Source organism: Chiloscyllium plagiosum, unplaced genomic scaffold (genome assembly GCF_037043375.1).
Source record: "Chiloscyllium plagiosum isolate Xiang-an unplaced genomic scaffold, Cpla_swu_hap1 HiC_scaffold_8, whole genome shotgun sequence".
NCBI lineage: Eukaryota > Metazoa > Chordata > Chondrichthyes > Orectolobiformes > Hemiscylliidae > Chiloscyllium > Chiloscyllium plagiosum.
The window spans coordinates 19,688,765-19,706,326 of NW_028270146.1; the positions used below are offsets into that span (position 1 = coordinate 19,688,765).

Genomic DNA, 17,562 nt, shown 5'->3' on the forward strand with positions numbered 1-17,562 from the left:
ACAACCAATTTTGGTGTCATCTGCAAACTTACTGAACACCTCCGATATTCACATCCAAATCATTTAAAGAAATGGTGAAAATCAATGGAATTGGCAACGATTCTTTCGGCACACCACTGTTCACAGGCCTCCAGTTAAAAAAAAAATCCCTCTACCACCAACCTCTGTCTCCGACCTTTAAGCCAATTTTGTATCAAATTGGTTAGCTCTCTGAATTCCATGTGACTTAACCTTGCTAACCAGTCTACCATGCTGTTCTCAAGTTGGAGCAATACAAAATGTATTGTACTATAAGATTACAAACTAATAGGAGTCACTTAATTCATATAAGCAGGATTTCCTTTAATGGCACAAATTACATTTCCACTACAACTAATTTTGCTAAAACACAATTTAAAAAGATAAAGTCTATCAAATATATCAAAACTGGTTTCTCATCTATATAATTTGGAGAAACAATTCAAAGTCTTCCACTTTCTCTTCATTCAACTTGTGGATTATGCTTGAACAGGTATTCAGCCTTAAAAATTAAAAAAAAACATTTTAATATATTATTATGATTTGTCAATTCTGGATTAGGATAACAGAGTTAGAATATGCAGGTGTATAAGGGAGACACAACTTAATTAGGACAATGGTAACCTCTTTCTAATCGTATGATTATCAGAGTATTAGTTCTGAAAAATATTAGATAATCAATGATAATTGTTTGACTAGAATTCCAGGTGCCTACATTTCTTTTCTGAGAGAAATCAACAGAGTACTACTGACTCCTGTGATGCCATGCATATTTCTTCAGCAGAAGAGGCTAAAATGTTAATATTCCCTGAAGCATGGGAATAAAGATGTTGGGTACTAAATCTGATGTGATTTATTTGCTTCATAGCTCTATCTTCTGAAGAAGGGTTACACCTGAAACATTGACTTCTCCTCCTCGTAATGCTGCCTGGCTTGCTGTGTTCTTCCAACCTCCTGCTTGTCTATCTTGGATTCCAGCATCTGCAGCTTTTGATCTCTAATTAAGTTTGTACCACTGCGAAGCCTCGTCAAAGGATGCTTATTTTGAAGAAGTTCTCTACCTCCATCAGATGTGAATCCTGAAGAAAGGTTACAGCCGAAACAGTGAAACTCTCCACCTCCTGATGCTGCCTGGCTTTCTGTGTTCTTCTAGCATCCTGCTTGTCTACCTATCTTCTCTCATAGCTATTTAATTAGTCACAGTTATGTAACTTTCTCCCTCTCACACACACAGGCTCTCTTGCTCTCTCTCTCTCTCTCTCTCCCTCTCTCTCTCCACATATGCACAAACATAAGTCTATGGAGTGAATTTGCATTTACAGAATTGTATTTGCAGATACATTCTATTTTGTTCAGAAAGTACACAATCTGTAGGTAGTCAATCCGTATGGCATTTTATAAATTCCTACTTTGGAAACAGAACCAGTCTTACTCAAGATTGGAATATATACAGACTCTAACCTCACACCTTTAATGCACTGCCTGAGCTGAGATGTCACTTTTTTTAGAAAACCTTAAATTATCTCAGGAATTTGATTTGAAAGAAGTTCTGAGATTTACGTATTAATGAATCAAAACCTGCAACCTAATTTAAAAGATGAAAGACTTAACAGGAATTTAGGTTTGTTCAATATATTGCACCAGTAATGTTTTGCTATAAATTCTGTGTCCTATGAACATAGCTACCTGACAAAGGAGCAGTGCTCCAAAAGCTTGTACTTTCAAATAAACCTGTTAAACTTTAATTTGGTATTGTGTGATTTTTAACAGTTATGTAAGATATTGAATTGTTAGAAAACTGGTCATTTCACCCCCACACTGATCATGGCCATGCGCAGTATTGTTTACCATAAGTGCAAAGTCCTCACAGCTCAATACTCTGCATGGATGAGTCACTGTTGGTTTGTGTTCTAATAGAGGAGAGTAATGAACAAGTTTAAGGGGGTCGTGGCACGGGAATCACTATTTTGTTTCACTTACCAAGAAGTCAACTGGATCACTGGGCCTGATTTTGCAGCACTCAATCAGTCCCTTGGTTAGTGTTGGCATGACATTCTGCATTAAATAATTTCGTAATGGGACTGAATGGGCTTCAAGAAATTCCTGTTCTTGTCTCTTTACCTCCTCCAGGCGCTTGCTCTGTATAAAAATTCAAATATATTAACTTTTCAACATACACAAAGAGGTCATGGATCTAACCCATTTAATCCATCTGATTCACTAATGCCCTTTAGGGAAGGAAACCTTCTGTCTTTAACCAGTCTAGCCTAAAACTGACTGCAGAACCACAGCAATATTGTTGCCTGGCTTTCTGAAATGGGTTAGCAAGCCACTCAATTTACAGGAAATTAGGAATAGGCAACAAATGTGGGCGTTCATACCAACATGCCTTATCTTAAAAGAATAAAGAAAGGAAATGTGGATGGAGCAGAAAGGCAAAGTGGGTATAAAAGATCAGCCACAGTCAAAGTAAACAGAAGAAATCCCTCAAAAGGCCAAAGGTCCGTTCCTGCTCCATTTCTAATGTTCTTAATTATAAACACACATACACAACTTTGTGCTGTTGAAAAAAAATACATAGAGACATACAGCATAGAAACAGATCCTCCGGTCCAACTCATCCACACTGACCAGACATCCCAACTGGCCTTGTCCCATTTGGCAGCATTTGGCCCATGTCTCTCTATATCCTTCTTTTTCGTATATCCATCCAGATGTTTTTCAAATGTTGTAATTGCACCTACTTTGTCAAAGCTTTTACTCTTGTGCTCATTGGGCTAATTCATAAGAATACCAGAGATATCAGTGTAAGGGGAATAAACCATCTAGACTGTATGAGGACAGTGCTGATTAGTTGCAGATGGCTTGGTAGAGATATTGCAATGGGCAATGCACCAAATAGATGATGACTAACAGTTAACTGCCAAGTTTGTTTAATATTTAACTTACTTAGGTTGACTCTGGTCAAGACATTGCCCTGAGAAACTTACCAGAGAATGTTGTTACCTATTAGACACAGTTTATTTACATGTCTGTAAAGAACAGAATGGAGTGTAAGGTTATTTGTAGCATCCAAAAATGTGCAGGTTGGTGAATTAGCCATGGGAAATGCAGGGTTACAGGGATGAGAGGAGGTTTGGGTGGGATGCTCTTCAATGGGCCAAATGGCCTACTTCCGCACTGTAGGGGTTCTATAATACCTATGTGTGTGGATGTGCCATACTGCAAGTGCAACTGACTCATTTGTGTTATAGGCAGACCATTCTTCTGGCTTGCCAGCAGCATCCTATTAGCCTTCCAGAGTAAGCCAAGGTAGACTGGCACTTGAAGTAATGACTACTCTGATCAGGTCATATCTCACTGTATATTGCACAAACTCATAAATAGGCCATAAGCCAAAGGCCCGCGCAGAACCTGAGAAGTGCAAAATAATAAGGAAGAAATACTGAAGAATCAGATTTTGACTCTGAAGCTTCTGAGATCACTAAGTTCAGTTTTCATTCAAATATGAAGGATGTAGTCATTATGTTTGATCATGATTTGTGAATGTAAAAAATGAATTGAATTACATGATAGCTATATTTGCTCATTAGGCACAACAAAACTTGTAAAAATAAAAGGAAATATGTCAAATGCTGGTAAACTGGAATAAGAACACAACTGCTGAACTTACATGGCGTCAGCATTTCGAAAAAGTACGGAGTGTAACATTCTTGGCAGATACCTTTCAAGGGAGCAGTTTGTTAATATACTGTTTTAAAAGCAGCACTGAAAAGATTTTATTTGAAAATGAGAAAATACTTACATTAGAGATGTGAGACATATTAGCTTTAGATACCAATTCTAGTCTGTTGGGGATAGTAATGCAAGACATTAATAAGAATATGTTATGCAATGATTAGAATGAGGTCAGTCAAGTGGAGGTCATAGAATATGAGCTCCCTAACTGGGGCTGTTAATCTGGTCCAATCTGGGAGTCCTGGCTGACAGCTCTAGACAGGAGTGTCAGAGGTTCTATCATTCTGAGAGCTGGCACCTAAGGAAGCTGGATCAGTGTCAAGGACTTTCATAGTGTAAATAAAGGGTGACTTGGTGATGGGATACTGGCCTCTATGGTGTTTTCTTTCATGTTACTTATTACAGAGTGAAAAGTATATGAGAAATCAATCAAAGTAAATTGTGTAAGTAAATGTCAAATTATGGAACTGGACTAGTAGATGTAATTTGGAGGTTAATAATTATGAATGATGTTATTAACTGTTTTGATTGTCAGAACCAAAAGATTTGTTTATTTAAATATCAAGTGGATAACAAAAACCTGAAGGCAGGGAGAATTCTACACAGGATAGTCCTCATGAATTTCAGCCTGGTAGCTGTTAGTAGGACATAAAGGCATAGAGAGAAACTTTACCCATTGTAACATAAATATCAGCAGTTATGGATCTGCTGACATCGTTTGTTCTTTATTAAAGAGATGGCACTGTAGCTGATCAATTTACCTTCATAGTTGGAGAAAAGCAAAACGTAGAAAGATAGCTTCTGACAGTGATCAAATGGCATATTTTGATGCCCAGTTATATTTTTTCTGAGTATCACGGGCTACTGCGGATATTGGGTCTTATCTGAACTTGCAGTATGTTTCGTTTGTGAATACATTTCCCCCACTTACCCATTCCTCCCAGCGTGCCATTTTTTCTGCAGCTTCCTCTGCTTCCCTTCGTTCTCGCTCTGCAACTTCAGCAGCCTCTCTGGCCAGGCGCTCATCTGCCTGTCTGCGTTGTAGTTCTTTCAGCTCCTCAGGCGTTGGCCCATAGTTCTTAGCAGATCCCACGATTTTAATAATATCATCAATGACTGGAGTGTTTTCAGCATCATTGTCTTGAGAAACATCTGAAAGGAACAGTTATAGGCTGCACTTCAAGTTTTCTTGTACATTCACTGTAATCCTCAACACAGTTGAAAATTTCTGTGTTGGAAATTGCATTTCAAATGCATATAGCTGGCTAAAATGACTTCTGCATTACATGTCTTTCCTTTATTTCATGTGTTACAATACAGGGTTAACTCCTCTGCTAATTTAAACCCAACACACATAAAAGATTCACCCCGTGCTATAATTTGTGAAAATTCGAGAGGTAAAGAACTATCCCAAAGGTTACTATTTAAAATAAAAGTTAACAATTTTAACTAACAAACAACTATTTACAACTCATTTATCTAAACCTATCTTTTACCTTTCCTTCTACAATACTGGTCCAATAAAACCCCCGATTAAGATTTACTGAAAAATTCTAATTCCATAACCAGCCAGCTGTCGAATCTTTTCTTGGTTTCTTCCTCTGTAAATTTATTCTCCAGGTCGGTGTCGATCTTTGTTCCTGTGCAAACTCCTTCTCCAGGTACCTGTCAGAGAGTTCTTGCCAGCAGCCTACATTGGTTGGTCTTTTAGAAGTCCTGCCCCAACTGTTCAATTTTTCCCGGTCTTATACGCCAAAGCATTGGATCGTTTCATTGGTTTTAATATTGTCAAAATATCAAATTCAAACTTGATTGGAGTTTAGTATCTTGGGGCATAATTTAAACTGATTGGCCAAATTTGAATTTGTTTTGTCTCAGAGCAACTCCTAGCTGCTGAACCAAATGTTACATTGTAAATTCTCCAGCACTCTGTGTGCTTGCTAAGTCCTTCAACTCTCTTAAAGGTACACTACCCCTTATACCTTCATAACACATGTTCTTAATTACATGCCTTTAAACATTTGGTTGTTGGTATCACATCTGTATTCATAAACTTTATCACTTATTCATATTTTACCTATATTTTGTCAGTCCTATCAATAGACACCACTACTGACCATAAAACTCAGGCTATTAATCTACATTTCTTTTTCTTTGTGACACTGACGAACCTTCTGTATATTTCTAGCATTTAAGTGTCTTATTTCAGATTTTTGATACTCACTGGTTTATTTTAAACAGAGATCACACTCTAATTAGATACATCCTTTGTCATGGAAATCACTAGTTATAATTCTATCAGAGCTAAAAGTAAAACATATATTAAAATGGGCAAATATATTTAAGAAATAAATGCAAAAGCATCCAAGATTTTCCATACACATTGTATCTTTACAGACAGGACTGAAGACAGCTGAGATACTTCTCCTTTGGGAGGGAGAGAAGGAAAATCAAAGAAAGTCCTCTCGAGTGACGGAGTTTAAAAAATGCATTCATATAGTGTTCTTCACAACATCAGGACATGTGATTTCACTACTTATGAAGAACATTATTTTTAGATTTAGATTCCCTACAGTGTGGAAACAGGCCATTCGGCCCAATCAGTCCACACTGACCCTCCGAAGAGTAACCTACCCAGACCCATTTCTCTCTGACTAATGCACCTAACACTATGGACAATTTAGCATGGCCAATTCACCTGACCTACACATCTTTGGACTGTGGGAAGAAACCAGAGCACCCAGACATGGGGAGAATGTGCAAACTCCATACAGACAGTCACCCAAGGCTGGAATCGAACCTGGGACCCTGGTGCTGTGAGGCAGCAGTGCTAACCACTGAGCCACCGTGCCGTCCAGATTGTTGATATGCTTATCTACCTCTTTAAAATAACTCCCCCACTGCAATTTGACTTGTTCAATTAATAGCCTGGTTATTCATAGCACATATCATGATCTAATTGGATGGTATAACAGGCTCAATGGTCCATAGCAGTTCCTATTTTCCTGTAAACTGTGAGCTTGGAAATTCCTTGTTAGTATACTGGTTATTATCCCCACTATCATGGAGGAGACTAGAGTTTAATCCGCTGAAGGGGAGTGGCTGATCTTTGTGTGATGGACTTTTCGTAAATAAGGGTTTCTTTTTGGGTGCTTGTGGCACATCAGTAGAGTCCCTGCATCTGAGCAAGAGGTCTGAGTTCAAGTCTCACCTCTTCCAGATGCGTAATAACATCACTGAACAGGTTGATTAGAAAATATAAAATATATCCTTGAGTTTAAAATGAGTAATTCTAAGTGAGACCCTCCTGTGTGAATAAAAATACCTTTTGTTTCTATAAAGTGCAAACTTTTCCTGATTATCATGCTAAAAGTTGAGAATGTGATGCTGGCAAAGCACAGCATGTCAGGCAGCATCTGAGGAGTAGGAGAATCGATGTTTCAGGCATAAGCCCTTCATTAGGAATAGGCTCAAATCCAAAACTACCTACCACAAATCTAAAATCTCCAGAAACAGTTACTCCTACTCCTTGGATGCTGATCTGCTGTGCTTTTCCAGCACCACACTCTCGACTCTGATCGCCAGCATCTGCAGTCCTAATTTTCTCTTAATCATTTTAAAAATACAACAACGTTTTGAACAGTTAACATCCACTCCTGGACTAGTACTGAAAAAGATGGGAAGTTAAATCATGCAAAATGTCAAATAGCTACAGTCACAAGGCAGCAAACCATGGGTCCCAGGTGTGACACAGAGCTGCAAGTTGGTTGGCAAGAAAGTCTTGATGGCAGGTAGCAGGAGAAGCTTGAAATAGATAGAAAAAAAGGGCAGGGGGAAGAGCATAAGTGGAAGGACAAAATCTATGAGTGTAGAAGTGAGTGTTTTGTATGGGAAAAACATCAATGTTTGTTATCTCCCTTTAATACTTTGCAGGGCTTGTTTGTGTATGCGGAAATGTAGAGATCATTAAAGTTTGCTATAGAAGACTTAGAGTCTAGAAAATGGGTAAGTTCGAGTAAAACAAACAGCATATTTTATCTGGGACCACATCCTGAAGTCCTCAAGAGGGCTTATACTCGAAATGTTGAAATCTACACCTTCACTTGTCCAGCTGTCTGGCTTGCTCTGTTGTTCCAGCCTCCTGTTTGTCTACCTTGGAATTCAGCATCTGCAGTCTTTTTTTATCTCTAACCACATCATTCCAAGCTAAGACATTTTACTTGGTGGCTACATGGAGAATGATTAATATCAACCACAACTGAAGAGAAAATATTCTAATATTTCCTGTAAATGATATCATGATTTGGTTTATTCAACACATTGGTACCATAAACTGTAGGTAAAAAGAATACAAGGCAATACATTTTAAACATTTGTCTGCATCTTTGTCTTATGATTGCTCCACCAGAGGTGGCATTTAAATGAAAAGGAAGACAGGCTATCTTCATTCAATACTCACCATATTCATTTGTTTTTCCCCAATGTTTAATAATGCTAACTTTCAGCAAAGGTTAAGTTAAAAAAAAGGAAATGATATAGGGCAAATTTCTGGGCATTTACTCCCTGAATTTAGGTAGTATCATGCTTCAAAGAAGACAAGGTAAAAACAATGACTGCAGATGCTGGAAACCAGATTCTGGATCAGTGGTGCTGAAAAAGCACAGCAGTTCAGGCAGCATCCGAGGAGCAGGAAAATCAACGTTTCGGGCAAAAGCCCTTCATCAGGAATAGATGAAGGGTTTTTGCCAGAAACATTGATTTTCCTGCTCCTCGGATGCTGCCTGAACTGCTGTGCTTTTCCAGCACCACTCTAATTCAAAGAAGACAAGGCTATTCAAAATGTATCAATAAATAGATTTAACAATGTCAATTCCACACTCAATATTTGCAATGTCCTTAGTAACGTCAGACTGTAAAGGATTGGAAAATGCAGTTTTCTGAATACACCAGTCCCACACCCCAGTTTAATACAGCTCAAAATACTCTCTGCAACATTAAGTTGGATGAATAGAATCTATTGGTTGTTTTCAGTTCAAGCTCATTGCCAAACACACAGCTGACCATCCAAAAGGGCCAAACAAGTACTAGCCTGAGCAAATCTCAGAAGTGGCAGCAACAACCAGCAAGAAAAGGGAGCCACAGACTCCTGAAAGACACCATACAACACACACCAGGCAGCAGATATGGCCAGGAACAAGTGTTGGCTCCAGTAGGTGGCCCACAGCCTGATGAGTAGATTGCCTGGCAGCAATCTCCTCCACTTCCACTTTCAGAGAGCACACTACAGGAGGCACTGTAAGTCGAATGCTCCTTTTTAAAAACATTTTGAAATGTATTTTATTTTAACAGTTATTTGATTTATCAATGGCAGAATTTAACGATTTAAAGTATAGAATTTCAACTTAGAAGGTTCACATATAACATGTTCGTTATTTTTCTAATGAAGATCCTACAGAAACTAATTCCAGTTTTAAGATTTGTTCCTATGGGAATCAATGCCTTACTTAAAGTCGCAATTTTTAAAAAATGTAATGCCAACTTTGTCTGAATGTACATTGCATGGCCTGCTCCTAATCATATACTTTATGTTAGTAACTTAATTGACATCTATCAAGCTTACCAATGTGCACAGGATGAATCTCAATCTCATCAAAATAATTAAGGAGTGTTTCGTCTTCTGTATTTTGTTCCCTATACTGGGCAAGATGGCGCATGAACTTGTCTTGTGTATAGTGGGTTCCAACCACAAGGCTCTCTGGCAGGTTTAAAGCACGATTCTTCAGGAACTCATTGGAAGCTTCCAAAGAAAAGATGTATTCTGTGGAGAAAAATTATAGAAACTTGAATTATTGCCATAGAAATGATATGCGAAAGGTCAGAAGAATGGGAATTTTTAAAATAAGTTACCAAGACAGTTTGAAGGCGGTATGGATAATAATGAGGACAAAGAAATAGTCAGAGGTAGCCTTGTTGAAATTTAAGACGTCAGGAGGAGAGAGAAGGTAAAGCTATTAGCGTTTAACTGGGTTTCAGAATTTCCACGTATGATAAAATTGAGTAATTGAGGCTTGCAGAGAAGTCAGAGAAGAAGGGATTGAGGTCTTCAGTGTAAGTGAATTCCACAAGGATGAGGAGTGAGTCATGACAGATTCAACTTTCAATGATGTATAAATACTGTGGCGTTTTCACCGGTTACCTTTGAGGGTCATCAAATGTCCATTTAGGAGTTAAGATGATGTAATGAAATGCACTATGGGATAGATTATACAGATGGAGAGGGTAAGCTTGATAGTCTAAATGACCTTTGCTCCCTTAACTTTATTAATTTGATCAGCAACAGATAAGCGTCTATAACTGAAGATTATAGTTTCTGTTGGTACTTAAAGGTTGGCAGTAACAAAGAATAAAATATGACAGATATTATTGACATAGCTTTACAAAATCCTAAATGCAATGAATTATTACTAACCTGGAGTAATTACTTTGTCATATTGAGGTGATTTATTCAAGGTGGTTTCTTCTTCCTCATCTTCTTCAACTGTCAATAAGACAAGACACATAAGGATTAATTTAGACACTGGCGAATGCTAAAAGGCTTAGTAATGTCTGTGCTGCAGAGACACCGAAATACTATTACACACCTCTGGGTTTCTTTTTAACCACCCCAAATCATCCATATGACAAAGTAAAAGTAAGAGAGAGGGAAGATCCAAGGAGCAGGGGAATCGATGTTTCGGGCAAAAGCTCTTCATCAGGAATGAGGCTGTGAGGTGAGGGGTGGTGGAGAGAGGGAGTGAAGAGATAAATGGGAAGGGTGGGGCTGGGGGAAGGTAGCTGAGAGTGTGATAGATATATGGGAGAGGGGGTTAATGATGATAGGTTGGAGAGGATGGTGCAGTGGATAGGTGGGAAGGAAGATGGACTGGAAGGACATGAGGGTGGTGCTGAGTTGGAAGGTTGGATCTCGGATAAGGTGGGAGTAGGGGAAGTGAGGAAACTGGTGGAATCCATTTTGATACCATGTGGTTGGAGGGTCCTGAGGCAGAAGATGAGGCGTTCTTCCTCCAGGCGTCGGGTGGTTAGGGAGTGGCGATGGAGGAGGCCCAGGACCTGCAAGTCCTTGGTGGAGTGGGAGGGGGAGTTGAAGTGTGGGGTTATTTGGTCCTGGAGATGTTCTCTGAAGCTTTCTGTTGAAGTAGGCGTCCTGCCTCTCCAATGTAGAGAAGACTGCATCAGGAGCAACAGATACAGTAAATGACATGTGTGGAAATGCAGGTAAAACTCTGATGGATGTGGAAGACTCCTTTGGCGCCTTTGATGGAGGTGAGGCAGGGGGAGGTCCGGGTGCAGGTTTTACAATTCCTGCGGTGGCAGGGAAAGGTGGGTTGGTGCTGGTGAGGGGAGTGGGTTGGACCTGACAAGGGAGTCACGAAGTCTTTACGGAAAGTGGATGGGGTATGGAGGGGAATATATCTCTGCTGGTGGGGTCCGGTTGTAGGTGGTGGAAGTGGCGGAGGATGATGCGATGCAGACAGAGGTTGGTGGAGTGAAAGGTGAGGAGCGGGGTGGGGGGAGGTAGTTCAGTCCTTGTTGCGGTTGGGAGGGGTATATGGGGTTCGAGGGCGGAGATGTGGGAAGTGGATGAGATGTGCTGGAGGGCATCCTCAACCACTTGAGAGTGGAAACTGCGTCTTTAAAGAGTTTATGCTCGAAATGTCGATTCTCCTGCTCCTTGGATGTTTTTCCAGGACCAGACCTTTTGACGCTGATCTCCAGCATCTGCAGACCTCACTTTCTCCTGAGTGCACTGCTGAACTGCTTTGTGGGAGCTCTGCAGTGTTCTCAGAACAATCTTCGAGTAATACAGTCATTGAGTCATATAGCGTGGACCCTTGGTTGTCCATGCCAACTATGTTCCCAAATCAAACTAATTCCACTTGCCTGCATTTGACCCATAGCTGTCCAAAGCTTTCTTATTTGTATACTTTATCCAATTGTTTTTAAATATTGTAACTGTACCTGCATCCATCACTTCTTCTGGCAGTTCATTCGACATACAAAGCACTGTCTGTGTAAAAAGGTTGCCCCTCATATCCTTTTTAAATCTTTCTCCTCTCACTTAAAAAAAAGCCCCCTAGTTTTGAACTGCCACTCGAGAGAAAAGATACTTGCTAGTCACCTTATTAATTTTCAAGATTCATGGTGGTTAACCTCATAATGATGAGGCACATTCTCGAACATCATACTATGTGACAATTAGCAGTGGAGGAGGTGAGTGTGGAGACAACTACAACTATTCTGGATAAGTCATTTCTGATTGACTTATCTGGCCGAGAAAGCAGTAAATGCAACACCAATTCCTCGGTTCTTGACATTTCCACGGTTCACTTTCACTGCATTACTGACAATCACAATGGCTATAATGCAAAAATCAAAATCGTCATCAAATAAATATTCCAAGTCAAATTAAGCATGTCATTTGCACCAACTAATCATCCATGCTTTCCTTCAGGGCCTGTGTTCTTTATTCTTTCATGGGATGTGGATGGCACTGGCAAGACCAACATTCCTAATTGCTCTTGAATTGAGTGATTAACTTGGCCATTTCCGAAGACAGTCAAAAGCCAATTGCTGTGGGTTCGAGTCACATGTAGGCCAGAATGAGTAAAATGGGCAGATTTCCAACTCTAAAAGGGATTAGTGAACTCGTCTTTTTAAAAACAGTAATCAATGATGTTTGATATAGTCACCATCCAAAGACTAGCTTTATATTCCAAAACAATTAACTGAATTCCAAGTCCACAAATTGCTATGGTGGATCCTGAACCCATTTATACTTACCCTATGTTCCTAGACAGAGCTGTCGTAGTGGTCACAGCATGGAAGCCTGCTGAATTTCATTGAGAAAGACGGCCCGGAAAGGCCATTTGTCATTCCCATCTTGGAATGGACACCAGCAGTCTGAATTGGTTGGCCAATGGTGAAGAAGCAGTGTGGAAGGACAAATATTGATATATTAAAGAGAGTTGTTGTTCTCCAATCGTTGTTGGAGAATCAACTATGGTGATATCACTGCGGCATCCAGATGCTGTGTGGCTTGCCCAGGTGATGCAATGGAAACTGAACTATCAATTATCAAACACATGCAGCATGGTTGGTTGTACTAACAGAAATGGTCGTCATTTCCACTAACCCAACCCTTTAAAAGACATTTCTGCAATGGGATCTGTGGGCTAAGACTTTGTATGTTTGTGTAAATGCATACATCTATCCCCTTTTCCATTTGGAAGTTGGTTAATTTATAAACAAAAAACATCAAAGTCTGAATCTTAAACAGGATAAAGGTAGTTTATGCAAAATTACTGTTATAGTTATTCAAGTAAAATTCATAGTTTTACTCATGATATACACATACAAATTTTAAAAGTAGGCAAGGATAAAAGATGTTCATAAAGATGAAAGTAAGATCAGTCTCTATGATTATGGCAATAAATTTGGGTGATGTGGTTGTATTGGTTGAATAATTAATAGTATATACAAGTTGTGAAATGTGGGTGTGAGATTTTCAGCAGTTCAAAGCATGTCACAGAACATAGAACACAAAAAGTCATTCAGCACCTCATGAGAGGTATGAGTCTTAACAAGGATTGTTGGTATGTGTATGATGGGAGTGGGTCCATTGTGTATGAAGCTACAGTTGGTAGGATGTGGTATTTGAGGATGCATTCACTCACTCCTCATTGTATTTCTTGTCACACTACATTGAGGTTCTCAGAGGGTGATACCTGGCATTGGTTACTGGGGTTAGCTGGTCCCAATAACTTAGCAAAGTTCACCTGGAAAGCCTGCTGAACCTTTGTGGATTGATGACATCACTTCTTCCCTCTACTTCCTATACCACAGCCTCCAGTGTAGCTTCAGAAGAACATGGAGCCTGTTCTCTGCTAATTGCATGTCGCATGCTGTTCAGGGCTGTGCCTCATCATGATGAGATTATAGAGGCATAGAGTCATAGAGATGTACAGCATGGAAACAGACCCTTCGGTCCAACCCGTCCATGCCGACCAGATATCCCAACCCAATTTAGTCCCACCTGCCAGCACCCGGCCCATATCCCTCCAAACCCTTCCTATTCATATGTCCATCCAAATGCCTCTTAAATATTGCAATTGTACCAGCCTCCACCACATCCTCTGGCAGCTCATTCCATGCATGTCCAACCTTTGCATCTCTAAGTTGCCCCCTAGGTCTCTTTTATATCTTTCCCCTCTCACCCTAAACCTATGCTCTCTTGTTCTGAACTCCCCGACCCCAGGGAAAAGACTTTGTCCATTTACCCTATCCATGCCCCTCATAATTTTGTAAACCTCTATAAGATCACCCCTCAGCCTCCGACGCTCTAGGGAAAACAGCCCCAGCCTGTTCAGCCTCTCCCTGTAGCTCAAATCCTCCAATCCTGGCAACATCCTTGTAAATCTTTTATGAACCCTTTCAAGTTTCACAACATCTTTCCAATAGGAAGGAGACCAGAATTGCATGCAATATTCCAACAGTGGCCTAGCCAATGTCCTGTACAGCCGCAACATGCCCTCCCAACTCCTGTACTCAATACTCTGACCAATAAAGGAAAGCATACCAAACGCCTCCTTCACTATCCTATCTACCTGCGACTCCACTTCAAGGAGCTATGAACCTGCATTCCCAGGCCTCTTTGTTCAGCAACACTCCCTAGGACCTTACCATTAAGTGTATAAGTCCTAAGATTTGCTTTCCCAAAATGCAGCACCTCGCATTTATCTGAATTAAACTCCCTCTGCCACTTCTCAGCCCACTGGCCCATCTTGGTCCAGATCCTGTTGTAATCTGAGGTAACCCTCTTCGCTGTCCACTACACCTCCACTTTTGGTATGTCATATGATTATTCAGCAGTCACCAAATCAAATTCACTTTTAGAATTCTTTCAACATCTTGCTTCAGTCAACATGCACTTCTCTTTAAGTGGCTCAAAATGGCTTTAGCTGACTTTATATTGCCACTATCAGAAGCAACATTTGCAGCATAATCTCACTTCAGAATACCCATAACCATTTTCAAAATCGTGGCACAAGTTTCTCTGTTGTTTCTCATTTCTCCGAGTTAATTCTTTGTGTTTAATCCTTACCATTAGATGGCTTTGTTTTCTAATTATTTGTGTTGGTTTCTCATTCATTCTGTCACTTTTTCTCTCTCCTATTCTCTGTCATAGTCCCTCATTATCATCCCCTGTCTCTGTGCCTCACACATAATTTTTCCTCAACTATTTCAATATTTTTAAAAGCCAAGCCATACAGCAAAATAGTGTGAATGAGGGTCAGGGTCATTAGTTTCATCTAGAATATGCTGCACTGAACAACAAGATTCACATTGTTATTTTCTAGGGATCTGTTTCTCCTTTGTTTATTTTTCTGCAATAGACAGAAATAGAAATAGAAAGAATTAGAAAGTTGGGGAATTGAGAAAGAGAATAGACACTGGGATGAAGGCTGCAAAACGGAAAAGGGGCATATGGATGATGTTCATGTCTGTTGCCTCCAAAATTGGCAACTTTTAAACTTCATGCTACTTTTTATTTAGCTTAGCTTATGGAATGTGGGCAACACTGACTAGGCTAGCATTTATTAAGCATCTTTAATTGCTCTTGAGAAGATGCTATTGAACCACTTTCTTGAGCCACATTGCAGTCCCAATAGTTCAGGTACATCATCAGTATTGTTAGGGAGTTTTAAGTTTTGATCCAGCATCAATGAAGGAACACGGAGATAATTCCATGTCAGGGTGGTGTGTGAGTTGAAGGGGAACTCAAAGAGAGTGATGTTCTCATGTGTCTGCTACTTTTGTCTTTCTAGGTGAGAGATGTCGTAATTTTGAAAGGTGTTGTTAAAGAAGCCTTTATGTGTTACTGCAGTGCTTCTTATAAATGGTTTACGTGACTGCCATTATGCATTACTGATGGAGGGAGTGTAATTTCTGCAACAGGTTGGGATGCTAATCAAGTGGGATACTTTGTCCTGGAAGATTAGATTAGATTAGATTACATTACAGTGTGGAAACAGGCCCTTCGGCCCAACAAGTCCACACTGACCCGCCGAAGCGCAACCCACCCATACCCCTACATTTACTCCTTACCTAACACTACGGGCAATTTAGCATGGCCAATTCACCTGACCTGCACATCTTTGGACTGTGGGAGGAAAACGGAGCACCCGGAGGAATCCCACGCAGACACGGGGAGAACGTGCAAACTCCACACAGTCTGTCACCTGAGGCGGGAATTGAACCCGGGTCTCAGGCGCTGTGAGGCAGTAGTGCTAACCACCGTGCCGCCCACTGTAACACTCAAGATGTTGAACATCTTGAGTGTTACAGAAGTTGCACTGCTCCGGGCAAGTGGCAAATTTTCCATCAACTCACTGAAAAATAGCAATGGAAGGGATATGATTTTGTTTATTAAACATATTAACAAAAAGGTGTTCTCACAGGATATTCCTTAGTTTGCACAACATATAAGTATCTCTGCCTTACTCTAATCAACATCAATACAATCCTTTGGGCTGAAATGTGAAGTTGCACTGGGGAGAGATTGAGTGAATCCTTAGAAGAGTATAAAGATGGTAGAAGTATACTTAAGAGGGAAATCAGGAGGACAAAAATGATACATGAGATAACTTTGGCAAATAGGGTTAAGGAGAATCCAAAGAGTTTTTACAAATGCATTAAGGACAAAACGGTAACTAGGGAGCAAATAGGGCCCCTCAAAGATCAGCAATGCAGCCTTTGTGTGGAGCCACAGGAGATGGGGAGATACTAAACAAGTATTTTGCATCAGTCCCTACTGTGGAGGAGGACATGGGAGATATAGACTGTAGGGAAATAGATGATGATATCTTGAAAAATGTCCATATTACAGAGGAGGAAGTGCTGGATGTCTTGAAACGCATAAAGGTGGATAAATCCCCAGGACCTGATCAGGTGTCCCCGAGAACTCTGTGGGAAGCTAGGGAATTGATTGCCGGGCCCCTTGCTGAGATATTTGTATCATTGATAGTTAAAGGTGAGGTACCGGAAGACTGGAGGTTGGCAAACATGGTACCACCATTTAAGAAAGGTGGTAAGGTCAAGCCAGGAAATTATAGACCGATGAACCTGATGTCAGTGATGAGCAAGTTGTTGGATGGAATCCTTAGGGACAGGATTTACATGTATTTGGAAAGGCAAGAATTGATTAGGTATAGTCAAAATGGTTTTGTGTGTGGGAAATCATGTCCCACCAACTTGATTGGGTTTTTTTGAAGACGTAACCAAGAGGATTGATGAGGGCAGAGTGGTGGACGTGATCTATGTGGACTTTAGTAAGGCGTTTGACAGGTTCGCAAGGTTAGATCTCATGGAATACATGAAGAACTAGCCATATGGATACAGAACTGGCTCAAAGGTAGAAGGCAGAGGGTGGTGGTGGACAGTTGCTTTTCAGGCTGGTGGCCTGTGACCAGTGGAGTGCCACAAGGTTCAGTGCTGGGTCCACTACTTTTCGTCAACTAAATGATTTGGATGTAAACATAGGAGGTATAGGTAGTAAGTTTGCAGATTACACCAAAGTTGGAAGTGTAGTGGATAACAAAGAAGGTTACCTCACAGTACAACAGGATCTAGATCAAATGGGCCAATGGCTGAGGTGTGGCAAATGGAATTTAATTTAGATAAATGTGAGATGCTGCATTTTGGGAAAGAAAATCTTAGCAGGTAGATATGATAGTGAAGAAGGCATTT

The 17,562-nt window shown here is 40.2% G+C and overlaps 1 protein-coding gene across 1 annotated transcript in view; it reads right to left on the minus strand.

Annotated features, from left to right (window-relative positions):
* Positions 1-321: 321 nt before the first annotated feature.
* ak7b (adenylate kinase 7b) overlaps positions 322-17,562 on the minus strand; it is an 82,371-nt gene continuing 65,130 nt past the window's right edge. Inside the window, exons 14-18 of the mRNA XM_043697055.2 lie at positions 10,226-10,294; positions 9,377-9,574; positions 4,688-4,908; positions 1,999-2,157; positions 322-520 (exon numbers count right to left, since the gene is read on the minus strand). Of these exons, the coding sequence (XP_043552990.1) occupies positions 482-520; positions 1,999-2,157; positions 4,688-4,908; positions 9,377-9,574; positions 10,226-10,294 (686 nt within the window). The 3' untranslated portion in view covers positions 322-481. The remainder of the gene's footprint in view (positions 521-1,998; positions 2,158-4,687; positions 4,909-9,376; positions 9,575-10,225; positions 10,295-17,562) is intronic.